Source organism: Cyanistes caeruleus, chromosome 17 (genome assembly GCF_971803275.1).
Source record: "Cyanistes caeruleus chromosome 17, bCyaCae1.hap1.1, whole genome shotgun sequence".
NCBI lineage: Eukaryota > Metazoa > Chordata > Aves > Passeriformes > Paridae > Cyanistes > Cyanistes caeruleus.
The window spans coordinates 8053126-8076266 of NC_141717.1; the positions used below are offsets into that span (position 1 = coordinate 8053126).

A 23141-nucleotide genomic window follows, 5' to 3' on the forward strand; every position below is an offset into this window, starting at 1 on the left:
TGTGTCATGCAGTTGCACATGGATAAAGCAGCTGGGTGTATCTGCCCCACAGCTGAGAGCCAGGGGAGAGTTTAGGCTGCTTTGCACAGTGCTGAGACAGGAGACAGCTGATCTCCTGCTCTGGCCACTGAAGTTTGGATGTGGCTGCAACATCAGTGCTGATAGTGCTGGAGCTTTGCAAGTGTTCTGCTCTATCCCATGGGGGCACAGGTCTAAATAAAGGAAGGAGGACACAGAGGATTTGTGGTTTGCTCCAGGGCAGAAAGAGTGTGCTGCTTGGGAAACCTGCTGTGCAGTGGAGCGGAGAGGAGAGCTGGGGAGGAGCTACAAAGAGCGTGTGCCCAAGAAAAACATCTCTAGGAGACAGAGGCTGTTTCATTTCCTTATTGAGAATGAATTTAATATTTACAGCAATGAAACAAACATGAATCTGGAGGGAGCTTTGAGAACTGACTGCTAAAGATGTCAACCCATAAGCAGGACAATATTTGTAACAACCAAGCTCTGTGGTATGTAGCCAAATGGACACCCTGTGCTCTGGGAGTATCAGAGCTTGGTTTCCAAATATTTGTCCTTGAAGCCTTCCCACACATTAAGGTTTTTTTGCAAGGCCACACTCTCTGAGGGGTCTGAGAAGGAAACATGGGTCATGCAGAAGGTGACATAAAGCTTAAAATCAAAACTAGGATTTTTAGAGGTGCCTAAGAAGGCTAGATGATATCCCACTGAAATGCAGTGGAAATTTAGATGCCCCTCTAAACTTCTTTGACAATTGTCTTGTTTTAAAAAAAAAAAAAAGAAGCTAAATGTGCTTGTTCTAGAGCCTTGCTTGGAAATCCCAAAGAGGAAAATTCTCCCAGATAATCCATGAAGGTGCAATGTGTGAGGGAGACCTGAGCACTGGCCCCTGAGCAGCGTTCCTGCTGTCGAGGCTCTGTGAGGGAGCATCTGTAGGATGTGGCCCTCAGCTCGCTCCCAGGAGATTCTTGGAAGAGAGCAAGAGGAAACTATTTGACCTCTGTGTGGATTAAGGCAGAAAATGCTCCCTCGCTGCCAAGAGGGCTGGTAGAGCGCACAGTTCCAATAATGGAGATGGTATTCTCTGCGGCTGAGCCCTCCAGCTGGCGGCCGGGGGGAAGCTGCTGCCCCGGGGAGCTGTGGAAGCGCTGCCCCATCCCCAGAGCTGCAGCTCCTGGGGCTCTGCGAGCCCTGGCTACAGGCAAGGCACGTTCTGGCCCAGCAGTGCAGCAGTGGAGACGGGGATTTCAGCCCATCCTACGCCCAGAGGAGAGCTACGTGGCCGTGATGAAGCAGCAGAAAGGTTGGATAGTGCTGCCCATGGCTAAATGCCAAGTGACAGAACTTTTGTATCTATAGCAATTAGGTACTGCTGTCAGAAACACCGAAAGTGGGACTGGACTGCAGAGCTGAGCTTCCTGGGGACAAATCCTGCTATTCTGAGGCTGCCCAGAGAAGATGATGATGGAAATCAAGCTGCCAGATCATCCTGACCATCCGCCTCAAAAACCCAACTGTAGCTAAAACTGTCGGCCTGCTACAAAACATGTCACAGTGGAACATCCCAGAGTTCTGCTGCCCAAGGACGGAGGAAAAGTTCCTTTCTTTGTTACAAGCTAAGTCAAAACCATCTCCCACAGATTCTAGCATGAAACTGAGAGCTGGTCTGTCTGTATTTGACTACGTTCTCCTACTTTTTCCTGTATGAAAGTTTGAAATTCAATCTTTTTTCTAAGCAAGATCCATTTGGAAGGTATATAAGGTGGAATGAGCTGCAGAACTTGGAAATACATCTTCTTATTCCCTAGATCCAAAGACTAGGACTAGTTTGAATAATTTGGTAAGAATAGATCCCCTACAAGAATTAGTGAATAGACAGTCTGAGCTGGATCCCAGAACTCCTCTGAAACACAATGAGAAGAAAACATGGATTTATGTGAAAAGAACTTTTCATGACTGAACCTCTGGAATCTAAGGATAACATTTTAGCATCTTCTGAGTATCACTGCAGTAAAAAACGAAATGCACTTATGATGTGTGGATTAATGGCTATTAATAATAGAATTAATTTATTAATGTGCACTATTCATTTTCATTATAAAGGAAGGTCTTCCATCTGAATAAAAGGGGTAGAATATAAGCTCCACAAACTCAACTAAATTTGTCCTAGTGAGGACTAATGAGCTGCTAATGAGATGCTGAAATTTTCTGATTAATAATTGGCACTATATCTTCTGTTCCATCTCTGATCAGCACTGCACTGCACTGGGCCAGTATGTGATTGGTACTGGGGAAAAAGGCCAAGGGGAAGGACTCCTTACTGCCTGCTGAGAACGTTCCCTGGGAAGGCAGAATTGACCCCCTAGCCAGTTCCTGGGTTTCACCCACAGGACTGGCTGGGAGAAACAGAGAGCCCTATCCATGTGCCAGAGGTGTTGGGAGTTCTCATCCATTTAGCACAGGTCACGTACAAGAGAATACACTTTACACACAGAGGTGTAAAGAATTCCCTGGGAATGGGAGAAGAAAAAGCAATCACAACAGTACTACTGATATGAAGTTGCTTGCCTTAGAATTGTGCCAGATCACACCTAACCTGACCCATTTGTTGTACCTGTCTAGCCTGCAAACATCCGTGGACACTTCCACAGCTCACTCCATTCCTCTGTCTGCAGCCCCACTATGGAGATATCTGGCTGATCTTCACTGTCTTTTCCCTTTTCATGTTAATGACAGAAGTTGAATGCTGTCTTTATAATAGTTTATCCTGAGTATATTATTTCAAGGATGAAATATAAATGTTCTCAGGAAGTCCACTTTAATTAAAAGGTTATTGGCCAAATAGAATTGCCTCCTGACTCAGAGCTTGGAGAGACTGCTTTTCTCCTAAGGAAAAGATAAAGGACACTTCTCCCTTCCTCTGCAGGATGTGCATGTCAATATAAAGCCTTATCACATCTGTACAGGGAATAATTATTGCAACAGAGGAACATATAAGCAATTATTTTCAGAAACCAAGTCCTGCTCTCATGAGTATTTTCTGATGGAAGAGTGAAGCAGTAACCTGCTCTTGACTCAAACTGCATTTCTTGGGCTACAGTAATTCTTGACTATGATCTTTCTGGTTTCCTTATCTTTTACCTTTCCAGTACTTAACTGAATCATCCAACTGAGCACTGCTTGGAAAAAAAGATAATCGAAAGATAATCTAGGGGTGAATCCTAACCTTGTGACCTTCTTTTGGGAACTGGAATTCCCCAGCATTGACTGCTTTATCATAAGCACTGTTATCAATTCCTCTTGGCCTTTCACCTCTTTTTGGCAATGCATTCTCCATACAGCTCAATCAGATTGTCCGTAAGCGCCTTATTTTATAATAAAGTCTTCTCACCTTTGTTAATGTGAGTTACAACATACAAGTTGCAACTCTGACTAAACATTTGATTCATTTTCTAATTTTCAAAGTCAACTGGCCCTAGTTATTGCCAGCATTATAAACTGTAAAAATCAGAAAAGAAGGAAAAAAAAAAGGGATAGATTCCCTTTATCTGGAAAATTCCAGCTATTTCAAATTCTTGTAGATGGCATTCTGTTAACTAAATCAAATTGATGGTAATTCACAAATAATCCATAATTTAACTGTATTTTGCCCAAGTTGGAAAGCTGTCTCTAGCTTTTGGCTTCTCCTAAAATTAACATACTTAAAAGCCATCAGATTTGCAACTACTAAGTCTCTGTGATTTCCAAAGCATTGGGATCTCTGCATACATCCCCACGCTGCCTTTTATGGAGATGTTCTGCTCAATACCCGCTGTTCCACAAAAATGTAATGATAACAAATTCAAAACAAATACCTTTTAGGGACTAGTGTGTCAATTGCAAATGAGATAATAAAATTCATTGTTTACATCCAAGCGAGCAGGGCCAGCGCAGAATCGGGCACTAAACTGAAGTGACAACTTAATCAGAGCTTTGCTCTCGGGGGGTTCATCCGTTCAGCCCCTGCCTGAGGGAGGGGGAGCTTGGGGGGTTCAGCAAGTCAGCCCACCCCGACAATCCTGCAGCAAACTGCCTGGCAGGGCAAAGCTGGCACTGAAGGACAAGGTGGGCTTGTTTTTCAACAAGTGTATTTTAGAAAAGGTTTTACTAATATGTATGTAATAGATAACGACAAGCCTTCTGATTTCTCTTATACTGAAAATATCTCATGATGCTTCTTAATTATGCAAGCATATATGCCTTTCACATAAATATCAACATTTTCATAGGTGTGCATGCACACAGACACAGACATACACACACATACAGGTGAAAGAAGCCCGTGAACCACTGGGATGGTGCTGAAGCTGCTTTCTGCACTGCCATCTACTGTCGTCTTAATTTACTTATGGGATTTTCTTAGAAGTTTGTTGCTTTATTTTCCATTTTTGAAAAAGGCACGTCACCTTTGAAATTACTGTAGTTCAGTAAATTGTCAGATTAGTTTTGCTTCAAATTTGTTCCCCACATATCAAAAGCATATATATGTAATGGTGGGACATTTATGTCAAATTCTTCTAATTTTAAAGCATTTTTCCTGTTTAAAGAACAAGTTACTGATGAACTGATTATTTTATTCGGTTGCACTTCCTTTCAGCAGTCCTTTATTAGGACTGAGAGGTTAGAACACTTACAGAAGATCAGCAGCTCAGGTTTTTGGTTCCCAAATGCACGAGTGGTGGTTGCCTGCAGCAGGTTCCTGTGGCCACCTGCACTGCCCTGCACCTTGTGGCAGCGCTGCTGCAGGCTCAGAGCCCGGCTCCTTCTCTGCAGCCGATGCCTTTCAGGCTCAACCCAGCAATGGCAGTGTTAGCAGTGACTAGAGGCAGCCTAGAACACCTTTGCCCCTTTCAGGCATGCACAGTCTCTATGCATTTCAAGCAGAACCCAGCCAGTAACACAGAAACCAGGATAAATCGCCTGAGCACGTCCAGTAGGTCTGTTCCCCTCCCCAGATTAATGCTCTGAAAGCGTTTGCAGAGCAGAGTAAGAGTTCCCATGCCAGAGTCCCCATCCCAAAGTGTGAGAGCCCCCAGCCAGTCCCCAGCAGGGAGCTGGCCCTGTGCTACTTACAGGTGTCCAACTGGGCGAGCAGAGTGAGTTGGAGATACAGCCACCAGCCGGGACAGCCCAAGTCCTTGCTGCCTCTGCAGCCTCCCTATATAGAGGAGGAGAATCTTGTCAGTGGGGAGGGGCCCTGGAAACCACGTCCTGCTGGAAAATCCTTTTGGTACCTGGCTTAAAAAACACAGCCTGAGCCAAGGACCTCGTTCCCAGCAGGGCCTAACCCTGGGCTGTGGCCCCTGCCCTGAGCCACTTTTTAGGGAAGCAGGCTGATTCCTGGCTTTCAGAAAGATGTAAGAAGGGGGTGCTCCTAAATCACAAGTTCAGGGTTTCACCCTTTTTCCCTGATGTTTGACAAAGCAAATGGACCTTTAACTCCTTCCTGCCTTGGCAGTATCCCTGGCCCTCATGGCCCTGTGCCTGGAAGGACAAAGCACAGGTCACGGGCCCATGTGGCACAGGATGTTTCCTACCCACTGTATTTTTCCACAGTGCATTTTGTTGGAGCTAAGTTCCTGAGTTCAGGGGTTGCTTGGGCAAAGAGGGTTATTCCTAACATAGCAGGACTGTGTGGGTGGAGGTGGCTCTGGGTCTCCCTGTGTTTATGTGACATTTGGAGCCTGTGGCTGGTTTAAGCCTCCTTTGCCCCTGGGAGGTGAGAGAGTTGTTTGCCACCTTCCCAGCAGATTTGCCAAAGTTTCTTTTGCGATCCAGTGTGCAGCTCAGTTCTTGAGAAAGGGCTGTCAATACTTGCTCATATATAAGAAATACCTCCCTGTGTCTGTAAATGCAGAAGAGAAGTGATGAGCTGGGGGGACACAGTCCCCGGGATGCACGGACAGCGCAGGGAGCAGGCACCGTGTGCTGGCAGCGAGAGGAGGACAGGGTGCTGGGAGCCAGAGCTGCAGGGGTTAGGGAGTGATCTGGTCCTCATCAAACCTGCCTCACACCCCCCAAACCTTCAGTCCCCAGCTGTCCCTCCTCCTTCCTGAGAAGCAGCCTTGTGCTGTAGGACCTGTGGATGGAGATATCCCAAAAAGGGAAAGCTAGGATCCTCTAGGAATTCCCATCAACGTGCCAAATACAAAATACTGAAACAACCCCCTCTCGGCAACAGACTAAATATGGTGTATACCCAAAGGATCAGAGCACAGGCCTGAGTGAAATTATTTCTCTTGACATCAACAGCTCTGTCTTCTCTGGAAAATAAACCCTCCTGGGGAAGATGGATGGGATTCATATTGGTCTCATCATCCTAAAAAAATACCTATGAGGGGAGGCTGGGCTGAAAACCTCTGCTGTCATTGGGTCGGGAAATTGCAGGTGTGATAGACTGTAGCCCTTTCTTCTAGTTCTGGCCAGTGGTGAAAAGATCTGGACAAAGAGGAGAGAGGGAAAGACCCCTGGGGTTGCTGCTCTGCAACATTTCAGGAATATCAGGTGCAGGGTCAAGTTTGGGCCTCAGCTGGAGAAGAGCAGATTTGCCAGGGCAGTGACACAGTCCCAGAGGTCACAGACAGTCCTGCAGAGGGAGGGTTGGGGTCTGCAGTGGTGTGGGGCTGCCACAGAGACGTGCAGAGCCTCCCAGGACCCAGCAGCGCCTTATCGGACCTGTGCATGTGTGACTTTGTTGGAGCAAAGCCAGGCAAATGATCACCACAAGATAAATCCAAGAAACTTGTCCTTGTTAGCAGAAAGTTCCTCACAGGGCAGGGTAATTCACCCTATTTTACTTTTTTTCCCCTGCAGTTTCTTGATTGCAGACTTGGCTTTTAATTAGAAACACGATGAAATGCAAGGGAATCCTCTGAAAAGTATGATCATTTTAACATTCATCAAAGCTATCCTAAGAAGTTCCTTTTAAACACATGCAGCTGTTTCACAAAACCAGACACATTATAATAGTAGCTTAAAAAGGAGTGGAAATTATTCTGGCTGGTCTGCAAACCACTGCACACGCAGGCTTGCTGCCTGAGGAGGGAGTTTAACAGCAGCAGTGCTGGAGGGTGATATATGATGTGACATTAAACGGAGCTGGAAAGTCCAAAAAAACATTACTGCTGGGACTGAAAGAGTTGCACTCTTAAGCCATGTGGGGTAGGAGCTGATAAACTGGTAAATGTAAGCATGGCTTCCAACCTTCACTTAAAAGCTAATGTAAGAATATACTAATCTGATAGCCTGGTTGGGGGTTCCTGAAAGTTGTGGTGTTTGTTTTAAATCAAAGTTGCCTCAAAATGAAAGCTGTGGATTCCCAGTGGATGATGAGTTTGTGACAAGAAAATAAGCTTTGTTTAAACCCCCTTGATTTGTTTATTTATTTGTTTTAATTACTTTTCTAGGAAAAAAAAAAAAAAGTATTGAGCATGTTCTTACTGAATTTGCACTGTAAATATTGCCCTTGGGAAAAAGAAAGAGCACCCAAGAAGGAAAGAAGTGAACTCTTAGCTGCCTTACCATGGTGTAACCTGAACACAAGAGAGGGGAAAAAAGAAAAGCACAGATGGTGGTGTTAGTTTGTTAAATAAACAATCAGGTAAGCAATTTTTGTTTTGTTTAAAAATGTTTTTGCTTGAGTTTCACCAACCATGTTTCTCTAAGATGACAAATGTAATTAGAACAGGTAATTGTTCAGGTGAATTACCACCTGTGTCAAGCTGTGCCCTTGCAACAGGAGGGACAGTCTGTGTCCAAGCCAGGACAGTCTTGAGGACAGTCTGATGAGGGAAAATACCAACAGCTTGATGTTTGTGCTTAACGCTTGCTGCAGGTGGACAGGTGGAGTCTGTGAAGTGCACAGAGCAGGTCTGAATCAGCTGCTGCTGAAAGGGTGTCTTTGCAAGTGTGAACAAACCTCTTGGGGTTTCTTTTCCTAAAGGTGATTACCCAAGGATAATCACTCCTCCGGAAAACTGATCCAGTGACACCGAGATTGGGTGCCTGACGCGAGGGTGCTCAGGAAGGAGAACGTAACCGACTCCTCAGAGGGAGCTGATAAAGCTTAAAAAAATCTGCCCTGTGCAGGACAGAAACTAAAACCTCTGGAACAGCCCAGCTGCCCTGCAGTCTACAGACACAGTTTGCTCTCATTCGAGGGGGGAGCAAAAATTTGGTCTTAAAGAATTTTTTATTTTTAAAACTTCCAAAGTGCTTTCCAGATCTGATATCCACACCAGACTTCACTGGCTCCTTGTCACCTTCACTTGTGATAATGTGCTTGGATAACAAACAGCCTCTTTTAATGGAATTCCCTGCATAATGCTTTTGGTTAATGTTCAATCTCCAACAAAATTCACAAATGCATTTTGCTATTTAAGACCCTAAACTTCTATATGCTTGTAATTTTTTTTCTGTTGTCAGTAGAAAGAGTAAGAACAGTTAATACAAAATATCCCAGGCTGTAATTATGCAACTTCTGAAGTTAAGAAAGTAATTTTTGTGTATGCTCACCTAGGTGGCAATTTCTTTTAAAACCTGAAGCTGTGACTCAAGGACTGTGAAATATTTTGATCTAGATATTGATCTCACCCTAAAATTTTAAGGAATGCTAGGTGCATCCATGTGGGAAAGATTTTACAGTTCCCATTCACCCAGTAGGCAGTCTGACATTAAGAGGACTCGCTGTATGTCAGCATCTTAAAAGACACTCTCATATTTCATGTACTGTCAAGATAAATGCTAGATGATTAATAATATGATTAGACCAGTATATTTTCATAGACATATTTCAAAGCTTTGCTATAAATAAACATCACTGGAAATACACTTTAATTTGCCTTTAGTTTGCTTGTACAATGACTGTACTTTGAAACAAGAGATTGTTTCTAACCCTCAGACGTGGGCTCTGAGGGTATTGGAGAATTAGATGAAATGCAAGTTGCACCCAGAGCAAACAGGCCAAATTCCACCCACCATCCCAACACAGTGTCTGTACAATGCATGAATCTCCAGAGAAAATAGTCCGAAGATTCTGTTTTCTAAAATGCATTTTGTCTCTGATTTCAAACATAAACCTTCACCTCAAAGCTCAGTGAAGGATGTCCTTGTAGCAGCCTCTGCCCTCCTGACTGTGGAGAGAGGAACCTGCTGAGCTGTGTGCTTGGGAAAGAGCAGCTACCAAACATCCCTTTGCCTTCTTCAGCCTGGGCAAAAGTTGTATTTAATTTCTACCACTAAAAAATTCATTTCCCAGGGAGCTCCATGGCACCTGGGCAGCATCTGAATGATCTATGGTGGGAAGACAGAAAGCAGAAGCAGTGGCTTTGGTTACACTGAAACATTTGCATCACAGAGAAGGTTTGAGCTTTTGTGCTTTCAGAGCCTTTTTCTTTACCCTTGAAAAGACAATTCAAAATCCAAGTATACATAAAAATTTGATCCACTGCTTCATGGGAAAACATTGGTCTAGCACTGAACTTCTAGAAAATCAAATTAACAATTCAGGGATGGCTCTTCAGCGCAGCACCTGAAGGTGACGGAGTGAGCACAGAGCAAACACTGAGGGCACAAACATTCCCTCTCTTGATTCAGTGGTCAGCTGCCATTGCTGCAGAGGACTTACAGATGGATTTGATTGAGGTTTATTTGCAAACACACGTCCTCCCCTCCTGGCAGCAGTCCTCAGACACAAATCAGCCAGCAGGGAGGTGCCAGCACTGCCAGTCACACGGAGGAGATGAGCTCACTGCCAAGGCTTCAAATGGATAAATGCAGCCTCTCTGCAATTCCACATTTGAGTACAGGCTGCTTGGAGAAATAAAAGTATCCCTGCAATGCTAACTGGGTCAAATCAAGATAAAGGCAAAATTTAACAGCGTGTGCAATCTGGGGTCCTTTCAGCTTCACAAAATGAAGGTTCTCTTCCTCTCTCCCCCCCTCCACTGTACATTTATCTAACAGAAAAGATTTTTAAGGACCTGAGTCTAGAGAATTATTTATACAAAACTCCTCTCAGTACACTGGATATATTTAACATTTATGCATTTTGTTAAAATGAGAAGAGAAAAAATAGATGTTGTTTTTATGTACCCCTGTAAGTTTGGCTTTTAAAATAAATTGCCATTTCAAAACATGTAGATACCTCAGCTAAAAAAGAGTTCTGGGAATCAGTATCTACTATCAACTTTATTTTTAGCTTTGCCTTTGAGTTTCATGTTGTTTGGGAAAAAACCCCAGAAGTTCCTTCTCCTCCCAATATACCCAGTGTTACACCGTACAATTTATAGCAACTCCAGATGGAAAAAACTTACTCTCGTTTGTTTGCTGGCATGAAGATAAATATAGTCCCCATTTCCGGAGAATTAAAAACAACTATCCCTCTAAATGACAGCAATTTTCTATTAGAATTTCTTTTCCCTTACTTATCTGAAAGTTGCAGCTTCTTTTTACAAAGAATGATTAAAATGTTTAGTTTGAACACTCTCAAAATACCACGCAGAATAAAATTGAAAAATTTTATTCAGAAACACAGGTAAAATACACAAGGATGTAAATGCAGAAATTATAAGTTATTATATAAAAATGTATTGGATAAATGCAGTATATTCAGGTGCAATTCTGAACACAGGATTTACGAATGTGAGTCCCTATACAGTTTTCCTTCTATCAGCACTAGCGAAAGAGAGCTTTGCTAACATTTTTTAAAATTGACAGTAAGTATGACCTTGTCACACTGTCTCATGAGTAGATGTTACAATCTAAAATGGTCCCACTGGATTTATTAGAGAAATTTATGCAATGAAGAATGTCCTAAATTAAATCTGACAGACCTTGAAATGAGAAATTAGAAAATGAAAGGTATCATCTCTTTATACTTTGTAAAATAAGAGGCTCTTCTATGCTCGTGCCAGATATCCTTCCTGGTTCTGGAATTCTGTCTGAAAATGAAACACAGACAAAAATATTCTCATTCATCTGGAGGTCCAAGGTGCTCTTCTATTTGTCCAAAGTTATCTTCTACTATTATCAATGCTATTATTGATAATTACCAATTATCTACTACTGATGCACAATATCATCATAGAGAACCAAGGCAATTTTACAAATAAATGTTTCCATGCTGCTGTAGGAGATAAAAGCTTTGCATCACTCATGTATTCCACCCCTTTTATCAGGATCCCCAGTCTGCTGGAATACTCACACATCTAAATAAACAAGATGTTTTCTAAAGTGAAAAGCAAGTTAGATGTTAAATAGGAGACTTGGCAGGTTGAGTTTATGAATGGACTTGATTACCTGAATATGCAGCCTAATGGAAAGAGCTGGATAATTATTATTTTAAACCTACTGCCTTTAGGTCTCCACTAACGTACTCCATAAACACAAGTAGAAAGTAATTTCAGAATACATTTATTTAAAGGTTCAAAGCCTTAAAAATTTTATGTTTTTGTTTAGTTCTAAAAGCAATGTGCTGTTGTGTCTTATGATTAATCCTGAGTTCTGTAACTAACTGTAACCAATTAAATCTCCATGTGGTTATATTGGAGTCAACAAGGCAGGGTGACACTGCAGAGTCGGTAGAAATAAAAGTATACTTTAAAATTCTCCTATACATTCAGTTTGCTTTGAAAATGGCGAAATTTCTGATATGAATAATTGTTTTCTAACAAAAGCAGAGCAGTTTATAGCGGTTTTAGCAGGGAAATTTTGTTTCTTCAGCGCCCTCTTCTGGCAGAAGAAAAACATCATTGTCTCATTGAATTAACTTCAAAAACTGTTAGTGCATCTCACCCTTTTCAGATGTCAGTAAGATCTCAGGTTTCATACTTTTGAAACTTTTGGATACAAACCAAACAGTTCATAGTATTAACAAGAGAGAAATAAATTTACACAGTGAAAAATGAAGCAATATGCCAAGCAGACTCTTTAAAGGAAAAAGCTGGACCAATGAACCTTTTCATTCTGTAGCTTAGGTGGTATTAATTGTAACCAGTCCAAAAGCAGACCAGAAAAGGCAAACAAGATTTAGCAGTGTTTAGTACAAAGCAACGAACTTTGGGCTTAAGCTTTTGTGGCAAATAGGATATGAATTATGTTCTCAGAAAAGGTTTATGCCCATGTAAAGAACTGAGAGCTAAGGAGTTAAGAACTTTCTGTAGAAATTAGGTTAGACAAGATAAGAAACAGAGATATACCCACTATTTAATATATTTTATTGAGAATTTATGTTAAAATATCATATTAAACTCCTAATATAGTCAGACTGTCTCTAGCTGACCCTTTTCAGATTTGTAATAATACAAGAGAGTACAATTTGGCCAGTTGAACTTTTAGGGAAATGGTAAAGCCATTTGGTGCCAGATGAAAGCAAGCATTCCTTGCACAGGGGAGGAGGTACATGGTGTCCAGCTGCATATTTATGCATGGTATAGGAAATCTAGTCACTGATAAAAGTGCTTCAAAAATGACATTGCACCCACCTTTTTGATTTCTCTCAGCAGGTGGTTTGCCAAGGCTCTGCTTTGAGTAAGTCAGCAAAGACGCTTTTGGAAGGATATTCTGGGTACTTTCTTCTTTACCACCATGTAAGAAATGAGAGAGAATTCCATACAGGAGAGGTCTGCTTAAGGGAGAAATTACAAAAGTATTCTATAAAGTCTATGAAATATTGAACATTAAAATATACAGCCTTCTCCCAGGACTTCTCAGATCTTAGTACTTACTTCTACAATCTGTACTGACATCTTTAATGACTTAAAACACATCCAAATATCATTAAATAAATAAGCACAGACCTAAGCTCCCCCTGAACACCAACACTGCCCCAAAAAGCTCAGACTAAGAGACACTGTCCACTGAACTCCAGCTCCCCTGGCAGGTGATGAACTGGAGTGTGTTTAGCACAGGAGCACAAATCCACATTCTCACCCATGGATCAGAAGGACCCACACACTCACATGAGATCAGACTTTGGTGGACTATAGGCCAGTCCACCAGGGTACATCTCAAACTTGGCTCTTCCTAAGCAGCTGACAGGTTCAGACAGCACAAGGTACGGACAATGCTGAACCTGTCTGAACCTGCTTCAGCCCTCAGGTCAGTAATGCAGTTTTATTGAAGCAGTTTTATTGATTTTGTATCTAATCTCACAGTAATCTTTTTATTGCTCCGCACAGCAACTCCCAGATATGCAAAAAGCAGATCTACTTTCTGTAGAAAGCAGACTGTATTGGTAAGACAGCTGTGTTTTGGTGTGCAAGGGCACTATCTGGAAAATGCCACCATGTTGGCAGAATTCAGTGTTAGTTTGGAGTATGTCTGAAAATGGCCCCATGTTTGGCATCGTGAAGCTGAATCCAGCATATTAGAACAGGCGTGGGATCAGCCATATTTCAGTTGGTGAGAACATTTAAATGTGATTTATAACTACACTAAAGAGAAAAATATACTGGTATGCAGAATATAGAATATACTGTGCATTCCAAAATTCCATCTTACACTGATTTTCCACTTGCATCTTCAACTATATTCAGCTCTCTGGCAAGAAATTCTCTATCCAAGGGCACTTCAGGCTGGCCGGATTCTGGAAAACAAAATCCCTGAACCTTAAGACTTAAGTAAGAAAAGAAAAATTGGTAAGAAAAATGTCACCAATTAGCAGAAGACTTCAAAAGATCAAGAGAGCAACCACCTCCCTTTTAGACTATTAATAACTAACAGTGTATTGTAATTCCAGGGAACTCAAGTATTAGGGATTCATACTGGTATAATTTACAATAGCACATTACAATTTGTATCTTCACTCCTAAATAATCTAAGAAGAATATTAAAGAAGTCTTACAGTGTAAAGATGAATTCATCAGGCAAAGAGCTCTTTCTCTAAACTACTACTCTCTGGCATTTCAAGAAATTTGAGTTCGCAGGCTGTTACCAAGTTTTCTTGCTCTTGCATCAACTACTCTGTTAAACAATTTACCTCAAGGGTAAAGGAGCAGAGAGTAAGTTTTCTTGAAAACTAATGAGTGATCTGGCTTAATGCTGCAAGTAGAGCTGTGGAGAGGCTGTTTGCACCGTGTCAATTCCCAAGAGAAGGCAAGGTTATACAGCTTGTCACACTTACTAATTCAATAATATCAACAGAATTATTCATTCACCCAATCACTGATTGCTGTTACAGCGATGACACAAATTGATTGCCAATACCTGCCGTCAGCACAGATGCTGTGTATTTATACTTGTTGTACTCCAGGTACTCCCGAATGAGCTCGTTGATCAGCAGGTTCTCCCGGGACAGCGTCGGCCGCGGCTCGCTCTGGTCATCCAGGGCATTGAACACTTCAGCTCTGATCCTCGCTTTGATTTGGGCAAGAGCTCCTCTTTTTTCCAATGTGTCCTTTAAAACTATCACCATAAAAAGGGGGGTTAAATTAAAGCCCAACGCAGCAATTAATTAGCCCCGATACAAACAGAGTTTGGCGTGTGCCCAGTGCTACAGCGATAAGGCGCCAGCACCCACCACGCTGGTGGAGCCAGGCACGTCACAGATAACAGCTAAGCCTTCAGAAAAGTCACAAACACATATTTTTTTTTTAGTCGCAAGCACACGTTCTGGCAATTTAAGAAGTAGGATGTTACTGCGCCAAGATGCGTTTAATACTGAAGTATACTGAAATACAATCCACAATACATTGTGACGGGGGCAGCGCTGAGGGACGGGAGCCCCCATTAGCGCCCGCGGCAGCTCTGACACCCACCCGGGTGGCCGCGGAAGGTCCGGCCGCCCTCCCGACACATCCACATCCCCATCCCCGGCCCCGGCCCCGGCCCCGGCCCCGGCCCCGGCCCCGGCCCCGGCCCCGGCCCCGGTCCCGGCCCCGGCCCCGGTCCCGGTCCCAACCTGCTTTGAGCTCCGCCACCGTCGCCATGGCCGCGCCGGGACCCGGATGGCGCCGCGCGCACTGCGCACGCGCGGGGCTGAGCTGCCTGAGGGGACAGCGCAGGGCTGGGTGGGAGCTCCGTGAGGGGACAGCGGGGCTCCCACCTGGCCCCTCACAGAACAGGATCCCCAAGGGATCCCTCTGCCGCCAGCGGCCCCAGGGAACGGGATCCCCAAGGGATCCCTCTGCCGCCAGCGGCCCAGGTCGTGCCGGGATAGAATAACCTGCATCAGCAGTGCCTCCGTGCTGCCCGGGCAGCTACCGCTCGGTGTCCTGCTGTGCCCGCCCGCAGACCAGCCTCTTCAGCTGGGCCGAGTGCCAGGGTTGCCGTGCTTTCTCTGTATGTTCAGAGGTTGGCAAAGATCGGCGAAGGAAACGTGGAAAATGAGCGAGAATTTCTCCCATGTGTGTTGTGGAGGAGTTTTGCACCGAGTCCCTAGCAGATGTACTGTTGAGTAAAAGGAGTCGCCAAAGCCGAGCTTCTAATGAAAAGGAGTTGCCAAAATGTAATTCTATAGGGGATGTTTTGCAAGCCTGAGGATCCCTGGCATGTCTGGACGCTTGTGTGTGTGCTCCGTGTTGCTGGGATGAGTCAAGAGTGTTTATTTTGTCAATGCATGAAGTATTTCCCAAAGGAAATGCAGCCGGTGTGGGTGAACAAACTGGATTTGCTATTGTCTAGATGGAGCAGCCTGCTGGGGCTTGAAGGAAGATGTGAGTCGTCTTAGGCAGTAAAGACTAAGATAAGACTTGTGTGGGGGTTGGGGAGGTTGTTAGGATTGTTTTGTTTGTTTTTTTTTACGTTTCCTCTCAAAGTGAATATTTATATGACAGTCTTCCAGAGCATCTCTGATAGAGGTCAATAAATAAAATTTAGGAAAATCAGAAGTGATGGTGAAGTCAATGTGTTTCCTTAGCCCAGCAGTCGCTGTCAGTGAGTCAGAGCAGTGCTTGTGCCTGGCCACCCTGAGCCCGCTGCCCGGATCCCCAGGGCGACTCCGGGGACAAACAGCTGCTTATGTTTAATGTTACAGCATTTTCACAGAATAAACATGTTTCTCAGTATCCTTCCAAACTTCTCCGTGACCTTGTGAGTCACTTTTCCATCACACCTGATTTCCTGTTGATAGTTGTTGCGGTTTTCCACACTGCTTCAATTTCCTATCCTACTTCAATTTGTATCCTACAAAAAAAAGCTCATATAGAATTTTGTGTGGTTCATTTTTCTGCTTGCAAGGGAATCTCCTTTTTAAACAAGATTTCAGTTTCTCTTTCTTGTATTAATCAGTGATTTAAAATACGCTGTTACAAGATCGGTTTGTGAAATCCATGTTCAGTGACTTCCTGGTACTCTGGGACCTTGGTTCTGTATTTCTGCAAGTTTGGCCTTGTGTTCGCTCTGGTTTTTCTCCTCCACAATAAATATTTTGAACCTGTTACATTTTTCTTCTGAACTCTTTTGGTTCCTCTCCCATTAATTATTTGCTCTGTATTTTGACTGTGCTTTGGTTTACAATGAAATAGAATCAGCTGGAACAGAACTAGTTTATGGTGGAAATCCAAGAATCATTATTTGAGGAGAAACATCATTGACATGGAGCATGACAGTTGGTAACATTGGGACAGTCTGGGGCTGAAAGAGAGGTATTTGGAATGTGAAACTTAAATTTTGTTAGTCTTTTAGCTTACAGTAATATTTTGAGAAAAACATACGTGAATAAAAATGTATCTTTCTAAACACTCCTCACTTCATGCTTATTTACTGTCTTGCTTATAAAAATAAAGGGAATCATACTTGAAAATTTAGCTGTTTTCTTGCAATACTATAAAGATTTTAACATGATATGAATTAAAGTATGGGTTAAACTGACAAGCTTCTGACACCCAATGCGTGTGTTTTGATCTTTCTGTGATAATTCTGCTCCATTCATCAATGCCAATGCTTACAAAAAAATCTTAGTTTATTGACTTAGGATTCTAATTATTTTTCTGCCAAGGAAACTATGATTGGAATATCCTGGATATTACTTTTACAACTGTGCTCTAAGTTGTTTTATGTGGTGGCTTATATGTCTGGAGCTCCAGATTTCTTATGGAGTGACTTTCAGACCAGAGTGTTCTGTGTTGGGATCCTGAGGAAGACTTGACTTTTGGTTCTGGACTCAGCTGCTGCTGCTCTTTGACCTGACACCCTGAGAATATGGGGTCCAGGGGGACAGACCAGAAGTATTGCACTGCAGAAGTGTTGGATGGACAAACTGGCCACCACTAGCACAGCTCTGAAACTGCAGCTCTGAAACTTCAGGTGAATAAAGAAGCAGTCTGTGATATATTTTTTGTGTGTATGATGCCTGTTTCTAAGTTATACGTTAAAATATACAAGACCTGCCTCTTTTTAACAACTTCATCTGTTACCATAATTGCCCTGGATGTACAAGAGCATTTTAAATTGAAGTTTGTGTGATTAAAGATTTCAGATATTACTGTAGAGTACTATGTAACCACCCTGCTATTTCCTGCAGCATGTGATGCCATTCCTACATATGTACCACCATACTCCAGCTGGTCTATTCTGGTACAGTAGTCAGGCGAGCTGACTGTGGATTTAACTGGTGCATTTTAAATAGGATGTGAAGAGTGCATCGTGAGACACAACCCAGTGCAACCACAGGGCTGTGCAGTTAGCTCAACTACTACGTGTTTTGATGCAAACCTGATTGTGGATGAAGTTGTTTTGGTTCCGTTTGTGTTAGTGAACTTGAACTAGTTTAGGGCATTAAAACCAGTACAACTGGTTCACGCAGAGAAGTGAGCTATTTGAAGATGAGCTTAGGCTTTCCCTGAGGCCTTCCCCTAGGACCCTGCCTTGGCTGAGTCCCGCGGAGCCCGGCTGCCAGCAGGGCGCTGCGGTACCTGTCCTCGGGGGACACGCGGGGATCCTGTTCCCAGGGGCAGAGCCACGGAGAGGGAGCTGCTGGCTCTGGTCCAGCCCGGCGGGCAGGTGCGGTGCGGGTGCGAGGCTCAGGATCCCGGAGGCTGCTGGGGCAGCTGACCCGGGCAGGCGGGCGCGCCTGCGGTGCTCCGGGGCAGCGATTCTGCCCCGGGTACGCTGCCGGAGCGCGGGGCATTTCTGCGTTGTTGAAAGGCACGCGTCAGGCTCTGGCCGAGGCTCCTGGGCCCGTGGTGCTCCCCGATGCGGAGGCGTTGGTGGCCCCGCGGGACGCGCCCAGCCCGGCGTTGCGGGCGCTGCCCGGTGTCCGCACGCGGCGCTGCTCCCCCCCCGCCGAGGCGGGGCTGCGCAGCGCGGGCGGCGGCGGCGCCGGGCTCCGATCCCCGTGACACGGAGCCAATCAGAGCTCCGAGCTGGCGCTGCCGGCCCGGCCCCGCTCGCTGCCGCTCGGACAGGAGAGCTGTGGACGGGGAAACGCTGCCGCGGGAGCCCGGGGTCGCCTCGCCGCGCTCCATGGGGATCGAGAGCTTCTGCAGCGTGGACGCTTCCGAGCCCTTCTGGGTACGCGGCGGGATGGGGCCTCGGCGGCTGCCGGTGTCGGCACGGAGGGATGGCGGGGAGCCGGGCGGGGCTGGGGTGGTGGCGGAGCCCGAGGGGGCAGCGGGGGAGCTGGAGCCTGCGGTGTAGGCGCTGCCCCGGGCAGAGCGCGGGGGCTGCGCTGCGCCCCGGCCGTGCGGGGTGGGAACACCGGTGCGGGCCGGGGCAGGGGCAGGGGCCGGGGCAGGGGCCGGGCCGGGCCGGCTGCTCGTGGTCTCCGCCTGGGCGCGATGTCCCCGTGGCCGGGTCACGGAGCGGGGGCCGGCGCGCCTCGTGTGCGGGGCTTCCGGCAGGGGGATGCTTGGATGGGGGGAACTGGCGAGGGGATGCCCGCCCGGGAGACTGGGAGCGAGCTCCCGAGCGGCCGGAGCAGGTCTCTGCCCACGCGTTTGGCCGCTCGGCTGCGTTACTCGGGGCCGTGCGGGTAACAACAATAACGGTGTCTGACGGCTGCCGAAACACGACAACCGTGCCCGCTCTGGAGGAGGCCACGGAAGCGCTTTCTGCAGCTTTATCGCATGTTTGTACGGCAGTATTTTCGCTCTTCCTTAAGGGAGAGCGGTGAGCGCAGGTGCTGTGGGAGAACTGAAAGGCAGCTGTGCACAGGTGAGCGATTTGGGGATGTTGTGGTGGGATCTCGCTCAGCTGAGACACGGCGGCCTGGGCACTCGGGACAGAAGGGCCAGAGGGAAAATTCATCTCGGGAGCAAACTGCTCGTATGTAGGAGGAGGTTGTATGGAGGAAGGGAAGAACTGGAAGTTAGGAAAATAAACGTGGAGTGAGAGCTACTGAAGTGAACATAGGGAAATAAACTACTTCTGTACTGTATGTATCAGACGTTTGCCAAATAGTTTCGAGGTAATGAGCTGCCTTACTAGTGAAAAAATAGAATCAGATGTCTCAATAAATGCCATTGTACTATTTATTGCAAGAATCATTAGGATATTAGAGTAGATGTTTTTAAAATCATCAAGACTAAGACAATGAGTTTTTTTTGCAGCTGATCAAAAGTGACACTGCTAACTTGCTTTTATATTGCTTATACTAATATCTCTTTTCTGCTATTTCTCAGGTATTTCAGAACTGGCTAAATTATGAGTTGTCATTTTACGTATTTTTTTTTACTTTTCCCTATAATGAGACTTTTCATATGAAGGGCTTAAGAGAATGCGTATTTCAGAAAATGTTTCAACACATATTTCAGAGTTTATGGAAAAACTGACTCCAGAGAGTAGTAGGATTGTGAAAAAGAGCTGCCAACTCATTCTTTGAGCTGTGGAATTGTAACATCAGGTGTACACAAGAACTACATATAGGATGTTAGAAGCAACTAGTTTATATAGGGTTGCTGACAGCAGATTATTTTATTAGGAAAACTGTTCTCATGTGTATTCCAGCCATTTCTGGTGTTTTTGTAAAAACTATCCCATACATTTTTTCCACTAGTTGCATTGGTTCTCAGTGTTTTGGGATTTGTCATCCTTCTCTAGATCACATGGACTCTGCCTTTCATTTCTTCCAACTAAAGATCCTGTGGGTGTGGTTGTTTGATTTCTGGGTTCTTCTGATCCTGTGGAAGAATAATTGTGCATTTGAGTGAAGGTTAGATGTGCCTGGAAAAATCTTCCTTCATGCTGAACTTGTCTTCATAAGTAACTCTCTGTTTCTGCTTTGTTGTTGCATCATTCCCAGCAGGGAGAGTAGAAATGCCAGTTTGGGTGCTTATGGGTACTCTGGCTGATTTTTTCTCACTTTTCCATTATTGCTGCTATTTAAAACTGAAGTTGTTGTGAATTTCCAGAAATTATTTATGTATAATAGCCCAGTGTTTACTGGGCTTTTAGATATATCCTGTGGTTGGGCTGCTGTTCTTCCTGGTTTCTGGATTGCACTCTTGTGCTTCTCAGGACCAAGTGATAGCTGGATACACAGTGGCACGTGTCATTGCATTCTTGTGGTGGCTGCATCCGCTATTTTGGTTGGTACTGAAGCCTTGCCAGTGGAGCAGAGGGATTTCTGGCAATCTCGGCTTCAGGGAGATGATGTGTTTTCTGTCAAAAGTGATCCTGATTTGTGGGCAACTCGGTTTTAAATTGTGGGGGAGACTGTGGCTCAAAGGACCTAATGGACCCTTAAAACTGTATGCTAATCTTCTTAGGCTTTGCTGGCCAGGATTTTTCTTGTTTGCACTCCCAAGGAATGTTGTTGTTGAAAGTTCTTGTCTGAGAATTAAACAGATTGGTTTTATTTAATACTTACTCTGAAAGGTCAGGAACCCAAGGAAGATTGCCATCTTCTTCACTCTGTTATTTTTTTTTCTTCCTCACTGTTTAACCTATCTCTGTGCCCCTACTCAGTGTGTTAACTTCACTGCAATCAGATTTTACTGCATATAGTTATTTTATACAACTTTACTGCATTTTGCTTCCTCTCAACTCCCTTTTTAGACAAGTACTGTTAACCCTTGCTTGCTCTAGCATCACTGAACGTCTTAGAATGAATATTCCATCCATAATGTAAAAAAAGGTACAGCTGTGCAAGATGAAGTTACTATTTACTGATAGCTGTTGATGACAAAAGCTTGAAAAACTGTAGTGGATTTGGGGTAACATTTTGCACTACTTGCATTCCAATTTAGTGAATTTAAGGGCCGGTTCAAGCTGTAAAACTTTGTTGTTGACCTGACACACTGAGATATCTTTGGCTGGAATATTACTGCTACCTTGTTTCAATAGCAGCACAGAAAAACACAGAGGTAAAGCAGGGTGAGGAACACTGTGGCTCCAGGTAAGCAGGATAAGTGTCTCAGCAGATGTAGAACTCACTGTACGCTTTGGCCTCCTGACCTGCCTGTCTGGAGATACCTCCACATGTACAGTTAGTGTTCTCAGTGCATGTGCATTTTGAAATAATCTGCTGGTTTTATTTTGAATAAAATCTTGGTTTCAGTTTTTTTTCAGAGCTTGTAAGCTCTGCAGTACCATGTTCAGAGAAGTCTTTTCATGTTTGAAATTGCTAAAGGAAGAGGTTAACAGTTTTTGTGACACTTTGATATTTCAAAGCTCTCAGTAGGGTTTTATGAAAAAGAAGTGGGAAATATGCATCTGAAACTTAAGGGAATGTGAGATAAATGGTTTATGTTTATATAAGTTCCTATCATGTCATTCACAGGCAGACACTGTGTTTTTTAAAATTAATTTAAATAGAAGCTGTTTATTTCAGTGCAAATTTAGCAGATTTTTTTTCCACAGATTTCTAGTTGGGCTTTTTGTTGTTGAAAAGTGATTGAAAGCAAGTAATTGCACTTACTTCTAGGAGAAAAGCAACTTTTCAGCTTCTCTGTTTTATTTAGAAAACTAGAGTCCTGTTATGATTCAAGCTGCATCTCTGACTGTGTAAACGCTGTCCTGTTTCTTCCCTGTTTGTTCAGAAAGCTTTTGTGAAGCCTCTTCACTGTTAGTAAAGAAGTGGTATCCACACACTGTGCTAGGTTTAGCACTTGTTTGTGTGGAAACAAACTATAGAATTAAAACAGACAGGGTGAGTGAAGGTGAGGCAGAGCCTCCTACACAAAATTTAGGGACCAACCTGGAGGGATTTGGCTTCCTTTGCCATTGTGTAGAGTTCTGTCTGAGCCTTTAGGGCATGTTTGTCTACCTAAATAAATGTATTAGTGTTTGTCCAAAGATGTTAGGTTTTGTATTTAGTTGACATCATTGTAGTGGGAGAGATTCATAATAAAGCTTGATAGAATTTTATTAAGAAAAAAAGATATATTAATATTCTTTAATGCATTGCAATTATTAACTGACATTTGTGAAGTGATACTGTGTGACATAAACAGCTGCTGTGCTTATGTTATTTATGAGGACACCGGTAGTTTTACCAAAATAGACTTCTGAAGAAAAACCAGTCTTATGTAAGGAGCAATTTTATGTTCTGAAGATGTGTAGCTTATGCCGTCACACATCAGATAGGCAGTAAATTGCCATGTCTCTAGGAACCCTGCAGCTCTTTGCTGCATTTAAGATGTGTCTTCTGTGCTTTTTCAGTGTGTTTGTGGCAAAGCTTGCGAGGGACTTGGAGGTACTGTGGGAGGGTACTGGGTGAGCTTGATAAAAGCTGAGTTTAGTCTCTGATAAAGAGTGTGCAGATCACGAAACTGCTTACATTCACTGACACAGGAAGGTCACACGTGCACAGCATTTGGAACAGAAGAGTAGCAGAGTGAAAAACAAGGACACCTTTACACAAAATGGTGCTTTATTGTAATTAACAGCAGTTTGCATGATTCTCATGCCTTGGCGATGTGTTTTTTAGTGATAAATGTCAGAGGTGTATTTGTCAGCTTTCTTCCATTTATGAACAAAGGTCTAAATGTGCACAGAAAAATTAAACTTAGATTAGAAATGAAACTGATACCCCTTGATTCAGAATAAATCAATTTAAGGGAAATATAGGGAAATTAAGCCTGATAATCTATTGTTTATGGAGATTTTTCTGAACAGATGACCTGTCGTTCTACAGCTGGCAACTCAGAATTGCTCCGAAAAGTTAAATGAGGGGAAAGAATGTTGCAAAATTCCAGAATAACTTG

General features: G+C 43.9%; 3 protein-coding genes and 1 long non-coding RNA gene across 12 annotated transcripts in view; 2 read left to right on the forward strand and 2 right to left on the reverse strand.

Annotated features, from left to right (window-relative positions):
* Positions 1-5644, reverse strand: part of MYH11 (myosin heavy chain 11) — a 55155-nt gene extending 49511 nt beyond the window's left edge. For 5 of the 6 annotated variants that reach the window (XM_086853745.1, XM_086853744.1, XM_023936650.2 and 2 more), the window contains exon 1: positions 5131-5616. The gene's annotated coding sequence lies outside the window, so the exon portion shown is untranslated. Of the gene's footprint in view, positions 1-5130 lie in introns of all 6 variants that reach the window. The other variant, XM_023936652.2, reaches the window with a different exon arrangement.
* A 1819-nt stretch (positions 5645-7463) lies between these two features.
* On the forward strand, positions 7464-8887 carry LOC147650045 (uncharacterized). The gene is made up of 2 exons (XR_015277299.1): positions 7464-7657; positions 8000-8887. It is a non-coding gene; the product is annotated as an uncharacterized LOC147650045 (long non-coding RNA).
* A 1673-nt stretch (positions 8888-10560) lies between these two features.
* CEP20 (centrosomal protein 20) lies at positions 10561-17968 on the reverse strand. Of its 2 annotated transcripts, none has more exons than XM_086854111.1 (5): positions 14957-17968; positions 14263-14460; positions 13558-13642; positions 12540-12679; positions 10561-10997 (listed from the first exon to the last, which is right to left on the reverse strand). In XM_086854111.1, exons 1-5 carry the CDS (start codon positions 14982-14984, stop codon positions 10921-10923), a joined length of 528 nt encoding a protein of 175 aa, XP_086710237.1. In that variant the 5' UTR covers positions 14985-17968; the 3' UTR covers positions 10561-10920. The 2 variants fall into 2 exon arrangements, with proteins under 2 accessions (XP_086710237.1, XP_086710236.1); XM_086854110.1 differs by having other exon boundaries at positions 12540-12682.
* The window catches only part of ABCC1 (ATP binding cassette subfamily C member 1 (ABCC1 blood group)), a 46128-nt gene continuing 40947 nt past the window's right edge, over positions 17961-23141 (forward strand). Inside the window, exon 1 of one of the 3 annotated variants that reach the window (XM_086854098.1) lies at positions 17961-18507. In XM_086854098.1, the coding sequence (XP_086710224.1) occupies positions 18190-18507 (318 nt within the window). In that variant the 5' untranslated portion in view covers positions 17961-18189. The other 2 variants (XM_086854099.1, XM_086854100.1) reach the window with 2 other exon arrangements.